This window comes from Poecile atricapillus, chromosome 1 (assembly GCF_030490865.1).
Source record: "Poecile atricapillus isolate bPoeAtr1 chromosome 1, bPoeAtr1.hap1, whole genome shotgun sequence".
Classification (NCBI taxonomy): domain Eukaryota; kingdom Metazoa; phylum Chordata; class Aves; order Passeriformes; family Paridae; genus Poecile; species Poecile atricapillus.
The window spans coordinates 71,125,173-71,145,510 of NC_081249.1; the positions used below are offsets into that span (position 1 = coordinate 71,125,173).

Here is a 20,338-nt window from a genome sequence, read left to right on the forward strand (position 1 = left end):
AGGCTGGATTGGTTTTGGGGAACAAAGGCAGAGCTAAGAGTTCAAAAATAACTAAACTTGGCAGACAAAGTAAATGTTTTCATTTGAAGAAGACACACGTATTTTGTCACATGAAGGGATTTGTCAATGAATTTTTAATCAAAACTGTTTATCTTTGGTTTGTTTTCTGGATGATTAAATCAGTAGCACTGCCATAATTTCTGTGTTTACTTTCACCTACTAATGATTAAGACAAAGGAATTCTAGATGTCCAATGAAACCTAATTGTAAAGCATTTTCTAAATTTTGCAAAATACATTTTTTAGTTGGGACCAAGACTTTTGTTCATATTTTAAAATAAAGTACGCTTTACATTCTTAGTCTTGGAAAAATAATTTTGTTTTAAAAATGAAATAATTCATTTAAGTTGTGTTTAATTTGAACACAAAAGCAGAAGCAGACTGTTCAAAATGTATAAAGTTTATTCAAGAACTCAGTTTCCAATTCTTGCAATTTCCTTTTGCATAAAGCTATATATAGATAGACAAATGCAACTACTAAAGGACTGTGAAATGGAAAAAAAAAAGCTTGTGTTTGGGCAATCACCAGTGAAGTTTTTCTACTATTTTTCCACTGTGTAACAATTGCAACCAGTTGCAAGAAGTGCTGTAAATAATTCTTTTTGAGGGACTAAATATGCAAACAAATCAGTTCACTATGCTGGTAGTGATTTTTTTCTCTTCATTTGGATAATCCTTTTGGAAATAAACTAGAGAACTGCATACTCTCAGTTCCCTGTGCCATAATTTTCTGTTACTCTGTAACTATTTACTGAAGTTTGTTTCAAGTAGAAACAATAATTAAAGTATTACAGAGGGATAGACATCCACATGGAGATATCAGAAATTATAATTTAGTGATGTATTAACTACCTTGAGATCAAAAGCAATTCAGATTGTAGCATCAGCTGATCACACTCTGGTAATTTTAGCATGAATTTTGTTTCTCTACTAACCATGCCTAAAAGAAAAAAAATAGTGAAAAGATCTCACCAGTCATGCTTAAAAAATGTGCACAACTTCTATACTGGAACAATACTTCTAATGTCAGTGTTGTAGCATAATGAAAGGAAGAATTAAATTTAAGCAATGAAAAGGATCACATTGGTGGTGTGGGTGATGGCAGTGTTGAGGGTACAGAAGACTTCTTTAGGTTTTGGTACTACTCAGAGGATTCTGGATAGAACCTGTGGATAGTACCTCAGTAGGATTCTGAGTGCCTGTGAACTGAAGCAAGTCCAGAAGATTTATCTTCACAAGAAAGGTGGTAGTTACTGCAGTGTCTAAATGAAGTGCCATCATGCTTAATAGTGTTACCAGCCAGGGGACTGCACCCTGATTTTCACAGCTCTTTAGGGGTCAGGTTATTCTTGCCTGGAAAGCTTCAGTGCAATCCTTTGCTGTGAATTAACTGGCAAATCACATTTGAAAATGTGTCTCCAAAACAAAAGCTTAAAAATGTATAACTTAAAATGAAGTACTTCTATTGCCAGCCAAACAAGCCGATTGTAACTATTTTGCAGGATCTGGCTAACATTTAGGGGTTAGATTAGGTGAATGATTTATTTGATACTCCATGGAAGTGGGCATATGTTCCTTGATTTCAGAACAATGGCTAAGGACTCGAGTCCCAGTTTTCCTGTTAATACTACACCTGTAAGAGATTGACATCGCAGTTCTCTAAGTTACTTGTAGCAGCAGTTTTTAGGTATCTGGCACATGCAAGGGTATTTGCTGACCTTTATTTTAGTACTCATACTTTCTATCCAGTAAGTTAGCTGAGTCTGCTTGTATTTTGGTTTGCAAAACCTTGTGCATGGAGCTGGAACCACCTAAACTGACTTTAAAGGAATACTGAAGACAGACTTCTGTTAAAGTGTGCCTCAGCTGAGGGCTTAGATGTAGAGACAGTTATAGTCAGGAGATACAGATGTGGAGATAAACATTTCTCTCCTTATGCCCAATAGCCTTGGACTCACTCCTGAAGACAGGAGTGAATGAGTGAGCCTAAGCCTGAGAAAATGGAATTCCAGATATGGAAGATGTGTGGCTTCCTACTTCTCCTTTAGGCAGTGTAACAGCAATTGGAGCACTCTCCAGATAACTTGTGAAACCTTGCTTTACTCGCTTAAGCTCACCTTAAGTGTTTCCTATTTGTGCTACTGAAGCTCTTCGAGTTTGCTCTTAAGTGTTTCCTATTTGTGCTACTGGAGCTCTTCGAGGGCTCCTGCTGCTGCTGGATCCTGCTACTGAAGGGCAGTTTCAGTTCTGTACATCAGACTCTTGGAGAAATTGCAAAGGCAGCCCTCGAGGCTTGGACTGCCCTGGGCTTTACCACAGTAATAGTGGACAATGTTAACAGGGGACTCTTTCTCAGCTCAGGCTTTTGTGTGTACCTGGGGATCTCATCCATGTGTTGGTTTTCTTCCTTTGCTCACCAGAGCTAAAGTTTAAAAAAAGTTATTAGTTATTTTGTCCTGATTCTTCTGTTTTAAAGATGATGATTAATTTTCTTCCAAAAGTATTCGTGGTTTACTAACACTATGGGTTAAAATCCAGTAAATAGACACCAAGGCACTATGTGATAGCTCCTTCCTGGATAAGAAGATCATGAAGTATACACAAAACAGCATCAAAGGAATTAAAAACCCATGTTTAAACAACAGACTACTAAATACAAATCTTGCTACCCAGAGGTGTGCAAACAATTTATTTGTGTTCAGTGCAATTCTGTACAGGGGAATGGGTCTGCAGTTGTGTTTCTTTACAAGGCCAATAAACGGTTTGTCAGCTCTGGTGAGCATTTATTTCGTATCCAAAGTCCTAATGTAAAAAATAATAACAGTTTTACTCTCTCTGTTTGTGATGGAGTCCCACTCTGACAGGATCAGAAATACCAGTCAACATATGCAGGTGGAAATGAAATACTCCTCTTAATTGAAATCTGTGGGCAGCATAAAAGGACTTTTTCCCACTGCCCAAATAGTTCCATGTGTCAGACAATCTGAAGCCAAATTTTTTTTCCTTTTTACTAGTCCAGCTGGCACAACAGATTGCCTTGTTGAATTAGCATGTCCTAAAATAAAAAAGGATTTAAATGAATAAGATGGTACAGGCAGTAGAACAAACAATTGCTATTATAAAATATACTAACATATTTCTCTGTTGTATAGTGAATGGATTTGAGACACAGAGAGGCCTTCATGGCTTCTGGAGCTTTTTGCTTTAGTTATTTTTATATGAATCTCAGTAAGAAGCAAATCAGCATATGTGTTGCCAAATTAAAATAGAAAGCGATTAGCAAATTAACATCTTTTACACAGAACTTATACAAATACTGCACTTTTCTATCTTGTGTTATTGCAAGAACAAAATTGCATAGACCATTTGCTGGCACTTTCTGAATTCTCCAAATAATGCTTTGTCTTACAAATAATTCAAGTAGTTCCCTCAATTTAATTTCACCCACTAATACAGTAAGTGTTTGCATGTAGTGAGAGGAAAAACCCACGATCTCAGAAATGTGAACAATGACATAATCATCTGACTGAATAATAGTTCAGCAAGGAAACATATTTGTTTTATTTTTTTATGCTCTCTGTAAGGCTGTCTTCCAAGTGTTACTGACAAAACATGTAATTTGATTCAAGTCATTCATCTGAAGTGGAAATGTCATTTGTGCTCTTCTTCTTCCCCTTACACCCTGTATTCCAGAATTATAGATGCAGATTTGTTTCCTAAATTATAAGTACTTTGTTATTAAAATGCTGAAAAATATGCTTTCATTTCAGTGATGCTCTTTAGGGGTAATACAAAACTCAGATGCGCAAGGGGGTGTGCGGCCTTTTCGGGTGCCTCACTGGCAGACTCGGCTGTATTCTTGGCAAGTGGAGCCCACGCCGGCCACTGACAAGTAGAGCTTTCCATCTGGACACACGCAAATTTCATAGAGCCCCTGAGAAATCCCGGATCCACCCCTTGCACCCTCAGGCAGCTTGGGCAGTCGCACGGTTTCAGCATCGAGCAAAAGCTGCATGGGAAACAGCAGGACAAATGGGGTTGTTAGAGATAATAAAGCAATAAATAGTGTGCCATGAAATGAGTTGAATTTGGCTAGGCAGAGGTTTAAGAATGGCCTTTTACACAGGACTTGTTATATAAAAAGTTTCTCTGATCCTTGGGCTCTTGGCAGACATATAAACACAGGACCGGAATAAGCTGGTGCCCACCCTCCTCTTAGCAGAGAACTCCTGAGGTTCAACAAGGCCAAGGGCAATGTCCTGCACCTGTGTTGGGGCAATCCCCAAAATGGATACAAGCAGGATGATGAATGGATTGAGAGAATTGGGATTGTTCAGCATGGAGAAGAGAATAGCTCTGGGGAGACCTCACTGCAGCCTTCAAGTACTTAAAGGGAGCCTACATGAAAGCTGGGGAGGGACCCTTTATCAGGGATACTGGTTTTAAATTGAAAGAAGATAGATTTAGATTTGATTTAAAAAATAATTTCTTTCAGTGGTGAGGCACAGAACAGGCTGCCCAGAGAAACTGTGGATACCCCATCGCTAGAAGTGTTCAAGGCCAGGTTGGATTGAACTCTGAGCAGCCTGGTCTAGTTGAAGGTGTCCCTGTCCATGGCAGGGGAAGCTGGACTGGATAACCTTTAAGGTTCCTTCCAGCACAGTTCAGTCTGTGATTCTAGGCTAGGTGGCCATGCACAGAGCAGCAGGACACAAGCACTGCTGCTGGACCCAGGTCTGTCCAGGCCTGAGTGCGGAGGCCTCACCACGGAGCCAGCTGGTTAGGGATGGATGTGGGTTGGTGTGGAGTGCCTCTGGAAGAACTGGCACAGCACAGCCTTGCAGAGGGGATAAATAGGCCACTGCATCTTGCCTGTTGTTAATGATATCTGTAGAGCTTCACTCCTTAATTTTGCCACTTGGGGGCTGCATCTGCTTCTGAGCCAAAGTTCTCCACGGGGGTGCCTGGGAATCACTGTGCTAGTGGGGAGCTAAGCAGTATCCAAGTTTTATTAGAAAGCATTTCTCTAAGCTAGTACAACTTCATGTCTGTTGGTACTGTTATTTACATAAATAAGAGTTTTATTATTGGCACTATTAATTTTTATATACTGCCATCTAAAACCTGAATTAAATTAACAGAGCTTGAAAAAAAGACTTGAAGTTGTAGTCACACAGAGGATCAATCACAGTTAGGAAAAGAAGGGCTTGCACTCACCACGCCATCACTGCTGTGTAGTTTGATATCCATCTGGGAAAGAGCTTCAATATTCCCAGCTTGTGCTTTGATATTAATTCCTCGTGGTGCATCCATGCTCAAAGATCGAGTTGGTGATTCCAGCCTAAAAGCAGGAGCAGGAAATCGGACAGTAGCACAACCTCATATGTTCCTTTATTTTAGAAAAATAAGTAAATATTGAAAAAGCCCTTGCAGGCTCTTGCCTGAAGTAATATAAAATATGCAACTTCCCTTTTCTTCAGGCAGACCTGAAAAAGGAGGCAGCTATTTCAAAAACCAACTAAGCATCCCAAATGAAAAGTATAGATTAATTTATAATACAAATGCAAGGTATTATTTCATACATAGCTGCAGATTATTTCAGTATTACAGTAACTTAATCTATTAACCTGAAACCCAGATTTACACTAGTTAGTTTCAATTTGTTTTCATTTTTGACATAATAAGACATGGAAATAAATACAATTAATACAGTCTGGAACTTGTTTTTAATCAATGAGATTTTTGACACTGCAATTAATTGGACCAAGATTTCACTGTGTGCGTTTGTCTGTGCGTGTGTGTGTGTGTTGTTTAACTAGATGACATCTGAAACTTAAAAACTGTTAATTTGAAATAAAAATTATACAGTGTAACAAACAGGGAGTTGCAAACCCTGCAGTGCCACAAGATGGCAGAAAGGCACTGTATTATCTGAGTAATCTTGTCAGATCAGCTGTGCAGGAATAATGATTTTTATTTTCCAAAGAGATAAGGCTTTGTTTCTTCAGAATTTTAGTGTCATTTCCATGCTAAGTAGCAGGGATAGAAGTACTAATTAAAAATCACGAGAAGGAAAGAAAAACCCCAATCCTGGCAACAAGTTAGTGATTATATTGCTTCTTGTGACCATTATCTAGAACTGCTTCATCCGGAGGCACTGTAGGATCAGAATTGATACCTATTAGGTTTTGATCATGAATATACACTCACCCTTCCTGATGACACTAGTCAGCACTAAACAGGTGAATATGAAGGCTAGAGAAAGGGAGACAACTGGTGGTCCCTGTTGACATCTGTGCTAGCTTTCCTATTCCCTGGACACATACCAAAGAATGTGGGTTGCATCCACACTGCAGAACACGGACACACTTGCTCCCAAGCCTGCATGCTCTCACCCACTGTTTTCTGTATGTAAATGAAGAAATGTAGGGGACTGTGTGTGTGTGTGTGCATGCACTCCCAGCAGATGCTGTTGTCTCCACAGGTGCTCCCACTGCCAGTCTGGCTGAGTGGAAGCTGGGCCCAAGCGGGTTCTTCACTGGGAATGCGTTCTGTAGTGAGTCCAGACTCTGACTGCCAGTCATTGGCAGGAACTAGCTGCCTAATTTACTGAGACTCTTTCAATTCTTCCTTTTCTTTCTGTTTTCCTATTACTTCATTAAAACCAGAATATAAAAGAAAAGAGTTTGTGCTTGTGAGAAAGTTCAGTTCTATCTTCAAATTCTGAAGAAGTTAAATCCAGCTGATAACTTAAAACCTAAATCCATGATATCTAAGCACAGTCACTGAAACTTCATTTTTTATCCTCAAATCTGAAAATAGCTCAAGCAATATTGGCTTATCACTGCTGGCCAGAGTTAGCAGAAGATTCTATCTTCTCTGATCTTCAAAGGTCCCTTCCAACCCAAACCATTCTATGACTTTATGTTTCTATGATCTGCTTTTCTGTGACACCTCCTGGGTTCATCACCTTCAAGTAGTTTAAACTCCAACCTGATAAATAAAATAAAATAAAATAAAATAAAATAAAATAAAATAAAATAAAATAAAATAAAATAAAATAAAATAAAATAAAATAAAATCAATGGGTAAATGCATCATGACTCTATACTGAGACCATGTCCAGAAAATAATTTCATGCTTCATTCCATGAATCTGAGATAGCACAAACTTCTGTCATGATCATGCTGTCTAGCAGGGCATGAGTATGAGTTTGTTCTACATCAGACAACCAGTATAGTATTAGTAATCTTTATTAAACAGTGTTTGGAATTAACAACTTTTGTATGAATTTTTGCTTTAGATCTCTAGGTTTATACTCTATGAAATAAAAAACCAGTTCTTCCAAATGTGATTAATGTGGGTGATCTGCTTCATGGGAATATTTTACAGCACACATTTGTATGCATTATATACTGAAAAGTTAAACAGAGTTTGTATTTTCAATTTTTTAAATTTAATATATTTTCATAAGTTAGTGTCAAGATTGTAAAGTATATCACCTACATAAGCAAACTATTTATGTCGGTATAAATTTTTATTTTTAAACTCCATTGAATATTAGAAGACAGAAGACTGGGACAAATTTCTGAGAGTATATCAGACCTGGAATTTAAAAAGCAATCAAACAGAAGAGAAATATTTCTTACTTTCTACAAAAATTAATGCTGGCATGAAGCCTACAGACTTCGGAAGCACTTAGATTTATGATATGACATACACATAATTTAAATTACATTGCAGAATTACATTTGCTATATTAATCACAAACCTAAATTTCTGCTGTTTATACAGCTCCTATTTCTAGATTAACTCAGCCTGGATTTGCCTAATTAAGCACGTCATTGAAGCTTCCTGGTAATGCAAACTGCCGTGAATCAGTGATGTGAACTGTAATATGTGAGATTCTAGCAAAGGCAAGAGTCAATAACAGTAATGACGCATTTCTTCGTACAGTATTCAAAAGTTCAGTGTCTGAAGCCCAGATGTACTCAAAGGGAAATGGGCACCTGGTATAGAAACAGCCTGAGTTGAACCTTGACTTTGAATGTCCCTTCTCAGCCCCCCCATAGATGTGCATCTCTCATTATCAGGTGTCCTGGCAAAACAAGAATTCAGTTTGTTTGTGAATGATGGGAGGGTGCTTGGAGAGTGAGAGGGAAGAAATGAATTAATTGTCTTAGAGTTTTTGGTCGCTTTATAGTGTTTGAATTTATGCATTAGAATGATGACAGAATATATTGTTACCAGACTCTTTATATGTTTTTTTAACCTTACAGACACATAAATTATATTTAAGAAGATAAAGTGAATGATCTTTACCATCTAGGGCAATTAATCTATCTAATGTGCTGTCCTAAATGTGACATCTGTCACAGCCTCTATTTCACTTGAGAAGATGGATTCTGTACTTATGAGTAGCTTCTAGGTATTGTGGTAGCTGCCAGGGTCAATTAGTAAGGGGTGTGGTGCAAGAGAAATTGATCTGGACAGCACAACATTTGATGCCAAGGACCTGACAGCCCATTATGTGTCCTGAGGAGTACTCTGGACTAGCTGTTGCCAACTGGATGCCCAGAAAGGCTGGAACAACAACAGGTGTTCTCCGAGAGATCACAGCTTTCAGATCAGTTTAACACAAATGTCACCCCGTCCATGTACCCCAAACCGCACAAAAACTCCACAATGAAAACCAAGAAGAGGAGAGCTCAGCTTTCCCTCAGATTTCCCTCAAAAGCATGTTCCTAATTAATGTTTAAATTAAGACACTCAAGTAGACATACCCACAGATTGTAAGGCAATGAAAGCCACACCTGGGCCCACTTGTGGAATAGTTACTTTGCCTTGCTCCCCTTCACCGTGATGCCTGCAGCCTGAGAAACTGCACCATGTCAGCTTATGACAGCCAGGGAAGGCTGGGGGAATAGGTGGTCCCTGGTAATATTTTACAGCTGTCATTTGCTGGATATTGGTTCTCCACAGCCCATTGCAACTAAAGCAATCGATTACAGCAAAGATAATATTTTCATTGCTGTCTTCTTACTTGCTGGTAAGAGTTCCAGGAGTCAACTATACTGTCTTGTCTGGCTGCCAAAGAAATTTGGTGCTGAGCTGTGCTAAATAATTCATGGAGTGTGAAAAATATTCTGAGGGAACCTCAACAGTATCCAGGCTCTGGATCTGAAACCATCCCAACAACCTAAAAGCTTGGAGATTTCCCTTTTCCTATAAGCATGTTGCTAACTTGTGGAGATGCCAGATCACCAGAAGTTGCTCATTTGGCTGTTAGGGAGGATGTGAGGGCAGTGACAGCCTGCAGCAGTTCTGGTAAAGAAGCAGATGACACTGCCTGTGCATGCTGCAGTAATATTGATCTCCTTTTTCATCCTGGTCTGGCAGGAGCCAGAAAGATACCTTAGAGATCTTTTAAGTACCACAAAGCATTAGAAAGCTGGTTCCAGCACTGAAAAAAGAGTATCACAAGTTTCCTACTGCAGTTTGTGGTTGCTTGAACCTTAGAGTAGGACAGAGGAACCAGCTTCCTCTGGAGTAATTGTTTACCCTTTCCTTCTGACCCCTTTTTGACCTTTCCAGATCATGAGTCATCGTCCTTCCTGAATTCAAGGGGAAGAGAATTCCGTGGTATGACCTTAGACACAAGTTGCCCATCTGTATGCATTCTTCCCAGCACCTATCTAAGGAAGATCAGGGTTACTTTAGCTAGACTGAACAGGTCCAGGATCAACACTGCCTCTAATATTGTAGTGCACCCAACAACTGTGCATCCCTAAAAGTGTCCAAGGTCAGGTTGGACAGGGCCTTGAGCAACGTGGTCTTGTGGAAGGTGTACCTGCTCATGACAGGAGGTTGGAACTGGATGACCTTTAAGGACCCTTGCAACCCAAACCATTTTGTGATTCTATAATCAAAACATCTTTTTCACATCATCAGGTAAGGAAGAGACCCTCATATATCTTTGGTGTGCAAAAAAAAATCCTGACATGAGCACCTGCCCCAAAGTTCATCTAACTTTGTGAAGGTTAAAGGGGAACAGAAATTAAATTATGCAATGACTAGAGGTCATGGAGCAAAGGATGAATAGAAAAGGCAAGAAATGAAGAGGAAAACGAAACCAAACACATGAGGGAAAAAGGGGAAAAAAGAAAATCTTTAGCCTGTCAAGGTACTAATGTTTTGAAAGGCAAAAAAGCAACCTAGAGGATTCTGTAGGCTTAATTGGCCTTGGTTCTCTGTAGATGTAGATGCTTTGAGCCCTGCTTTTCGAATGCATGTTAACCTTTAAAAGGCAATAGGAGTATACTGACTTTTTGATTAGTCTGAAAGTGATCTAATTCCCCAGCCATGCAGCTAGACATTGTAAGAGAGTAAGCCATAAGCAAAGCATGCACTAGTCACACAGGAAAAAGAGATTGTCAGCATTTATTTATGGTGCAATATACACAATTTCAAACCATATCCTTTCTTTATGTGGAAGCTGGATTCCTGTTGACATGAGCTGAGCAAAACTGGGCTGGAGTTCTAGAGGTGGAGAGAGCAGCAGGCATGGACTAATGCCTGCTGCCAATCCCCACCCATATTCACTTATGTCCCAGCAGCTTGCTGTTCTGAGGTCAGGTGAGTGGGGAGGGCGATCAGGATGTAGCAAGAAGAACATGATTACCCAAACTTGAAGATCTTGGTGTTCTGCCTTGTGGCTTTTGGTTGCTTGCCAGAGGGTCCAAAGGCAAAGAAGGACAAAACAACAGGACTGAGATCTCAGTCTCGATATATGCCTCATTTCTGTATTTTGTAAAAGCATTTTCTTTGGAACAGCTCCTAAAATTACATCTCCTTGCAAAGAGGAAAAATGAGTTTCACAGCATATTCCAGCAACCGTATCTATCTTAAGGACACGGAAGTATCAGTATTCAACAGTAAACTGTGATAGCTCTTACTGAATGTCAAAGAATAGAAAATACTAATGACTCATTAAATCTTCCTCCCCGATCAGCTTCTGCGTAATGAAAATATAGCAGTTAGTCAAGCCTTAGCACAAAATTCTGATTTGACATAACTTCTATAAATCTTTCAAATTTTTCTTTCTAAAATGTCCCATTTTGCATCATACCCCTTAAATTCCTTCATTTAGAGGTAGAATAATCGCTTCCCACCTGGATGATATTGTCTTCCATATTGCCTTCATTCACTTTGATATTCCAAGTCTGAACTTCACTGAGTTAAACTAAATGAAATATAATGAAGAAAATTGACTGAAAAAATGACTGAAAAATTGACTGACAAACTGAAAAACTCCTTGTCAAGCCCATTAGTTGGTCAATGGTTATAATCTATCTCCCAATTTTTGTAGCTTAGTTCAAAAAAATCATTTTCCAAGGATTATTGCCTCTGGGGATTGCCTGAACCTGGATGCATATTCTGTTTCAGTAAGACTAATGCCAATATCTACAGCTTTTATACACTGAATACTAAGTTAATTTATTATTTACGCCACAATGAAATGTTATATGCAAACCAGTATGCTTTTAATGGATCCAAGTTTAATAGCAATTATCTTAAATTTTTTAAAAAAGAGCATTTAAGAATTTTTTTACCAAGTGAATCTGGCTCTTCCCTTGCAGAAAAATTTACAGGAAAACTTAGAGTAGCATTAAAACAGCTTAATATTAAAACTGTGCTTTCAACTTAACTATGCCAAAATTATTAACTCAAATAAAGTTTTTGTGCCAGTGATAAAAAAAGATCACCAGTCTCTTGTGAAAATACAGAAAAGTTGTCTGATAACACTAAGAAAACACATAGGGTACAAGTGAATTCAAAGAAACATACTATGAAAATATTTGTTTAGAGACAAGTGTATGTTCACAGGAACTCCATTAGAGAAAAATTATTTGGCTGGAATATAACTGTTCATAAACCACCTAATTTTTCCAGGAAATCTGAAGCTTTTTAAAAAAAAATATTTAGTGAACTTGTGTTGTAAAGACTACAAAATGATAGAACAATCTGTTCTAATTTGATTTTAAAAGTAACCCTTTTTTCTTGATTCTTCTGCTTATTGCTTAAATGCTATTAATGAAAATTTAATTTTGGAAGGTCCATAATTTTGTCTCCAATCATTTGGGGAAGTCTCAAAATGTGCTGCGCTTTGCTGACAGCTTGCAACACCTCTGACCTCTGAAAATAGACAGAAATGTACCTTTTAATGCACTGAAACATCCTAATACTTTCATAACAGCAGAACTACCCTGAAATAACTACAAAATGCTGTAGTAGGCTCTGCTTTTTCTGGTAGTCTTCTTTCTCCGGACAATCACGTTCATGCACATAGACAGTCAGTCCTACCGTGTGAAGCACAAGCAAGTCATTACTAACAGCAGCACAGGACACTGCTGCAGGATCCTTTCTTTCATGTTTATTAGACTCCTCTCCCAGAGGCCTGTGTTGGTAAGGCCTAGGAGCACTTCATTACTCAGCCACTCAGGGTTGAGTTCTCATATCTGGAGAGTAAAGAAACCTCACTGAACCACTTTCGTATTTCCCTTTTTTCTAACTCTTGGGAAGGAGTTTTCATCATACACAACACAGCTGGGCTTACTGAGCTTGGCTGGAATGAAGGGGAGTCAACAGTGAAATGATAAAATCATGGAATGGAGAAACCAAGAAATCAGATCACAAATACTCACTAGGCTCAAATAAGCAACCTACAGGGAATGCATTTCCTAAAGCTGAAACAATCTCATAATGACCTTTTGGAATATTGAACCACTGCAGTAATGGATCTTACACTCTTTAGGCTTTTTATATTAAGACAATCATTGTATGAAAATAAAATTAAAATTAATCAGATTCTATTCTAAGTTTAGTTTTCCATAGATAAATTAATCTTTTTATCCTTATTTATTCCTCTATTTAAATAATTTAATCCACGGACTTAATACAAGCTTATAGCTCAAAGATCTTGGATATGGAATCAAGTCTGTTATTTGCCCTACTGCTGCATCAGGGTGTCTAACTTTTACATATTCCAACATTAGAGATGCAGGACCCAGGAAACCAAACTGGATTGTGTTCCTCTAATGATGGCTGTGCTAAGGATTCTATGCAAGAAAAGCACTAACAATATAAGGCTTTCATCCTCTGTTGTGCTTCAGGTTGTGGGTAATCTGATGACCCCAAGTTGGAAGAAAAGAGAGATTATGCTATTTTCCTGATACATATTTGAAAATTCATAAGCTTTAAGAAAAAAGTCAGTTACAGGAGGACATTGGAGATGAGTGTGCAGTGTAGGATAGAAAATGAGAAAAATGTTGAAAACAAGAATTGCCGGAGCACAGGGAACAACTGTAGAAGGTAATAAATATAAATGTAAATATATGGGATACACAATTATCAAGGTAAGTATAAAAAAGAAATCAGTATTTGATGCAGAAGATACAGAGAAGGTTTTGAAGGAAGAAGAGATTCAGAAACTTGATAGCAATGAAAACACTTAGACTGTATTTGAAATTCCCTAAGTCTACAATAAGACAAACAGGGATTTTTACCAACTAAGAAAGGATACTTCTTTTAGGTAAATATGATGGTGTCATGATTTTCCTGAAAATAAAAGGTCATACCATGGCTGGGGCCTCCAAGCTAATTATTAGCTTGGAAGGACTCATTACCTCATGTCTGATATCAAACAAGAACCAGTAATTGGCAGCATATTCTAATCCTAGTCACACAGTTATATAAACTATGATTAGCAATTTAGATGAATTTATGAAATACTGGGTTCCAAGTGGAAAGCCTTTATTCTGCAATTTGAACATTTCCCAGCACAGTGCCTCATTTCTTATGATGAATTTTCATTTCTTCAGACCTTAACCAAACATGGTGTAGTTGGCAAGTGCACAATTCCTAAAGAAAGGCCATTGAACCCCTGTGCATCCTTCAAAATTAATAGAAAGAAAGAACCAGTGCTAGAGCATAATTAATCTACTCTGTTTTAGATATCACTGTAAAATGCCCACACAATACCTGTAGACTTCCACCAAAAGTGATGAGACGTGGTACAGGTATCTGCACCTAGATGTTCAAATAAATTGAATCAATTCCACTCAAGCATCTGCCCAAACAGTTGTAAAACCCTGGGGTTATGCTCCAGGAATATTACTTTATGTGTGGGTGGCTTGTGGGAGGATCCCTTTCCCCTTCAGTAAATGAATGAATGAATGAATGAATGAATGAATGAATGATTGATTTTGCTTGCAGAGAGAGGAGTGTTCTAAACCTGGATGAACATCTGTGATGTATCTGCTTATTCTGGGCACACTGAAGTCCTCTAGCTTTGGACTCAGTTTCATGAATGCAGCCTAAATATGTAAGAGATGAATGATAACCAGGAGTGTGTGCTGAACCCTCAGCTAAATCACTTACATGAACAATGAAGAAATCATTTAGAATCAGCAAAAATGTTAGGCACATGCAGATGAAAGGGTTTTTGTATGTTTTCAGTATTTAGCCCTACTCCATATGCATAGGAAGCATAGTTGATTTTTAAATAAATAAATCTACTGGGGTTTCTTAAGCTCATTTTGCCTTATACTAAAAACGATCAAAGATAAGAGCAGAACCCCAAGACACTGCATTCCTTTTGGGTGCCATTCTTAAATACTGGGAGTATCTGTTGCTCTTGAAGGTGTCAGCTGGTGTTTTCTTCAACATATTTTTCTTTCCTTTAATTTAAATAAAAAAAATCTTATTATAGTTTTATTTCTTGAAATAGCCTGTGTTCCAAGTTAGTTCTGTGTTTATGTTGTAAATCTGAAGTGTGTAGCAGCAGATGATTCCAGTAAAGCTCAGTTATGAGATTCTGGATTCAAGGGAATTGTTCAGCATAAGCACAGCAGGCACTAACACTGCTTATGGCTTAGGGGGGATCTCTGTGCACAAGCACAATTACAAAGCCAGATTTGAATAACAGATGTTTCCAGCTCCCAAGGTTTTGCTTAACAGAATTTTTTTTTAATGTAAGCCACATAAAAGAAGTGCTGAAATTTCTAGGACAAATGCATTCATATGTTCTCTTAAAAAAAGAATAAGACAGTTCCCAGTTTTAATGGCACTTTGAAAAGGCTCTAAAAGCAATTTAAAACAACATTTATAACATATTCCAAAACATAGCAGATATGATTATTGCAGTGTACTTATTTGTTTACTTCTCCATCCATTTTAAATATTGAGGTGTTTTTTTCCTGTTTGCCCACTGTCACTCAATGCAGAGTTGCTGAAGGAATGAAGACTAAAGACAAGACTGAGGCATGATTAAAATAGAAGCTTCTCTCAAGAATGACAGTTGTGATGAAGAGTGGTAAGAGCTAATTCAAAAGAGGTCTCTGTGATGACCTCAATTTTATGATGTGCTGATTCTCCAGGTAATTAAAAATGACCAAGGCCCCAGTGAATGTGATTAAATCTGGCACATCACAGATGTTTCCAGTATAGCTATCTTTTTCAAATTACTTTAATATTATTATAAAATAATGTGTTGTATTATAAAATTTTAATCTCATATAATAACAGCACTTGCATCATTGTTGTAAAAAATGGGGTTAGCATTTTCCTTATGAGTAGTAAGGAAAATTATCTTCCAGGTTGAAATTTGTCATGCCTTTCTTTTAAACGTATCTCAAGCAATTTTTTAATTTACTATGCTGAAACATAGCAAGATTTCAAGTAACTGGAGTTCTTCAGTACATGCTGTTCATAGTGTCCACATATTCTCCATGAAAACAAACACTCAAGTGAAGAAGCTTTGCTGAAAAGCAGGTCATACCCTTTCCTTCTTGTGATTGTTAGTACAACAGCTGAATGTGGCACACTGTCATCAGATTCCTCACAACTGAAGTACCACAACACTGTACACAGTCTGAGGGAGAGGAGAAAGAGTGAGTAGTGATGGTGTGCATGTGCAACAGGTCTTGGAAAAGTTACTCTTATCGGGAAACGCTTCCTTTTCTTTTTCCAATGTTTGCCACACCCACACCCTTATGGTGGGTGTCTCCGGTTGTTGTAAGGTGCCTCAGGGAAGCAAAGATTAATTTCAGATAAGCATTGTTAATTTGAAAGGCATGGCTGTGAGCCAAGCTAGTGAATGTTGACCTTCTGCTTTGGAGGATGGGCAATGTGAGCCTTGGATGAAGTTACCCTATCCCAGACCTCTTGGGAGGAGTGGCCCAGGAGTTCTGATTGGGTGTGAGTCCCTGGGGGTTTCTCCCTTGTTGTGTTTCTAGTGGTCCCTAATCTTAAACTCCACCCTCAAAGGTGGAGACCCTCAAGGGTTCTGTCCTTCTAAAACCCATCACCCTGCTTTTGTTTGGAGCTCTCTGTCTCTGAAAGACAGTTTGTTCCCATTCTGAATAAATGATTTCATGAACAGAGGCCCGTCTTGTTCCTGTCCCATGCTGGTTCCCAGAAACTGTAGCTTCCCTGGACATGATCCTGCAGTTGTGGACTGCAATATCCTGTTCATGGCTCCTCCCTGGTTCTCTTAATGTATGTGCAGACAGGTGTCACTAAATGACACGGAATGATTCACATGAACACATCTCAGTGGTATGAGAGGAAAAAGAAGTAACTTTATTTTCTGACTCCAGTATTTATAGATTCTCAACAATGACCAGGGATTGGATAATTAAGTTACCACCTTCCCAATCACAGTGGTCACGCAAAATGTCCATCAAAAGACATTTCTTAGAAGGAATGTGACAAACAACTTATATTTATAGTTACTTTCCTGGTAAAGTAACTGAAACTATGAAAGCAAGATCAGAAGCCTTAGTTAGGTATGTAGGTGAAGGATAATGTAAGGAATGATCTGCTCAACTCAGTATTACAACTGAGTATTACAGTATTACAAACTGGATCAGTGACAGCAGAATCAGGCTTACAAACTGGCCTCCAGGTGGTCATCTGTGAGGTGGTGTCTAAAACCGTGACAATCACTAACAAAGTTTTGACAGTGGCTTGTGCTCTGGTGGAATATGCTGTAATCACTGATGGCAAGTTTACTTTAGCAAACTCACTGAGCAGTCTGACATTTTCAGGGACCCTGTTCAACAGCTTTGCTCTTTGTGCTACTGACATAAGCAGCCATGAAAAATACCTAAATTACTGCCCCATACAAGCAGCAGGAACAACTTTTATTGTGTCCTAATGTGTTAGGTGACATCTCTGAAAAATTGAGGCTTTAGGAAGAATATCAGCCATGTGACTGGAGCAAGTGAAAGTCATTTATGACAGTGCTTGCAAAATTCTTTTCACTTAGAAATAACATTTATAGGTAAAATCACTGCTTACAAGACAACCAGATGTGATGTAACACACAAGACTTTGCTAAAAGAGTTTCTAAAAAATATCCAAGTCAGAAATGCTTCTGAAGAGATGATCAACATGATGCCCTGTACTATCCAATCCTTCACCTTTTTACATATTCGAGTCCATCAGATAAATGGAAAGAAATTATTTAAAGCTTCCAAAAGACATATTTGATGGTGTTGTTAGTTAACCTGATTATGGAAAGTATATGAATGCAAATTTATATCTAGCACGTTAAGGCCAAGGCTCATAAAATTACACTGCAGCAGAAATATCTCACCAGTCAGGGAGCAGAGGTGCCTTGTAAACACTGAATCATAACCTTAGTCTTACTTTCCATTATGTAACTCATTCTCTTCTGACTGACTGGGCTTTTGATTTACATAATGAATGCAAATCAAAATGACTGTACTTCACTTAGTTAGATGGTATTTTTAGGCAACTAGCATGTAAGCATTAGTATTACAAATATGATTAAACAATTATTTGGCAAATGTTTTTCCCCTGGTTGGCTTCTATACATTTCTCTAGATTTCCTTCATAATTCTTACTCATACAGACATGAGGCTCCACAAGTTCAGTTTCCAGCTTCTTCTCTTGTCTCATTACACAATTTAGCCACAGCAAATACTTCAAGTGCAAAAGGAAAAAATAATATCAATGAGGAATGGAAAGGATAAAAAGAAGACTTCAGAAAGAATCTGAGAGAAGCAGAAGCTAACTCTACTTACTCTATCAGTAGAGTTATGGGTTGCCACAGAACAGATGTAAAATTAAAGGGTATATGTCAATTACAAATACATAGACATGGAAAAGTCTACCATCAGTTTACTAATTTATCCTAACCAGATACCTAGAAACCATACAATTGGCCTTCAAATTATCAATATTTTGTAACATGTCAGTCACATACCAGTAAATATATATTTTAATGCTTTTAGGTGTTAGAAAGATATTTCACTTAAATATAAAACAGTGCTTCTTAAATTATACATTTAAATTTTTATTTAATACCAATATTATACCTTAGTTTAGACTACATCAGTTTCTTTGGGGAATATTGAAATATTTTCAGTATATATACATAAACCATTAAATATACCCATATTCTGGTAACATATATCTCTCTATAAAATTATAATCATACTCTGACAGGAGTTGACTCTCTGGAACAATAATATCATTTCTGCTATAGTGCTTTCCAAAATCATGGTAGTGGAGTGATGTGGATCATTCTGAACTTGCATGTAAAACCTCAATTAAAGGACTATCAGAATACCACAAGCTGAGTGTGCTAAAAGTGATTTCCCCACAGGATTTGTGCTCAGAAGGCACAGTTGCTGGCTGTCAGACAGCCATACATGGCAAATATGAGAACAAAGACAGTACTAATTCATAAGCATTATATTCATTATTCAAAGTATACAGTTGATAAGTGGAAAAAATGCCACATTCATAAGCACATTTTTGTAAGTTTGGAAATGCAAATGCTCAGCTCAGAAACATTGTTTTGAGATTTAAAGAGTTTTGCTGATCCACTGTTTTCCCTTAGAAAACCACAAGCTATGTAGACAACAAGAAGTGAATGGTATCAAAATGACAAAACTATGTATGAACTCTGTGTTATTCAAGGATACAAAATTTAGGAGGAATACAGAAATAGGCTAAATAATATTCTAAGCTGTTGTAAGTTATCGGAGAAATATGTTAGCATCAGACTGGAAACATTTCTAAACTTAGACACCAGTTTTCACAGAGAATGTTATTTGATAACAAGGGATATAAAAAGGTGTGTGTGCTGGCATGAAACTCTGGATAACATCAGAAGAGCCTACTTCCAGTACTTAACATGGAACCTGGCGAAAAGATGGCTTTCAGAGAACTGTTATAAATGTCTCTGTTGACATCATCTATTTCCAGTAGTTGCTGTTACAGATTTTTGAACTACATTTTGGGTCACAAGGTGTATGTCTGAACATGAGCTTTCCTAATTCTGTTTAAATTCAGGTTTTTCTGGGAAGCAAGACACCTGTTTTCCATTAAAACTTTGCTGTGATTCAGTTGTAGATGTCAGCTAAATAAATACTTGGGAGGCCTCAGGACACCTGGGACAACTGAGGCAAGTCCTCAACGTGCCAAATACACACCAAAGTCCAAGGCCTCATGAAGAGCCATGGAAAGGGCTACAAAATAGCTTGGCAGGAATAAAGAGATGGATCGTGACAAGTGCTGACAATTGGCTGTTTTCAACCAGGTGCCTCCTCAGTAGTGTTTGTCTGGGAAGGATATTTCCTGGACACATCCAAACCTCCCTGTTGACTGTAAACATGTCTTTGAGATGTCTGTCAGACACATATTACATGCAAGTGCCACGTTTTTAGGTGTCCACCAGGTCCTAAAGTATTAATGAATTTTGTAAATGAAAACTATATATCTTATTTAAATGTAAGAAGTTCGTTAAAGAAATTAAAAAGTAGGCAATTTTTAATTATTTTTTAATTATTTTTAAAATTTTTAATTATTTTAAACTTAGGAAAGCCACAATCTTGAAATGTAGATTTTGTTGTTTTAATTCTTCCTACCAGTTGGAAGCAAGCACAAGCAGATCTCCTTTTCTTTGAGTCATAAATTTGATCTTTTAGACTGAAAAGGACTCTGTAATTTTCCTTCAAATTACAAATGAAAAGACAGTTACTGACCGCAGTGTAATTGCATCCCTCTGCCTCCATAACTTAGCTATAAAAAGACAGTTCTAACACACATATCTCTTTGTTTCCAGAAAAGCAGTCTATCTTGAAACTCGGCATTTGGACAAGAAAGCCAGCAGAATGTGTAATTCAGAGGCCATTTGTGTCAGCTCTGTTTGAAATCCTGCTCTAAATCTGAATGACAGAGAAGGA

At 37.8% G+C, this 20,338-nt stretch overlaps 1 protein-coding gene across 5 annotated transcripts in view; it reads right to left on the reverse strand.

Moving 5' to 3' along the window:
- Positions 1-438: 438 nt before the first annotated feature.
- SGCG (sarcoglycan gamma) overlaps positions 439-20,338 on the reverse strand; it is a 107,725-nt gene continuing 87,825 nt past the window's right edge. For all 5 annotated transcript variants that reach the window (XM_058829204.1, XM_058829202.1, XM_058829206.1 and 2 more), the window contains 2 exons: positions 5,277-5,400; positions 439-4,068 (listed from right to left, as the gene is read on the reverse strand). In XM_058829204.1, coding sequence (XP_058685187.1) covers positions 3,895-4,068; positions 5,277-5,400 — 298 coding nt within the window. In that variant the 3' untranslated portion in view covers positions 439-3,894. The remainder of the gene's footprint in view (positions 4,069-5,276; positions 5,401-20,338) is intronic.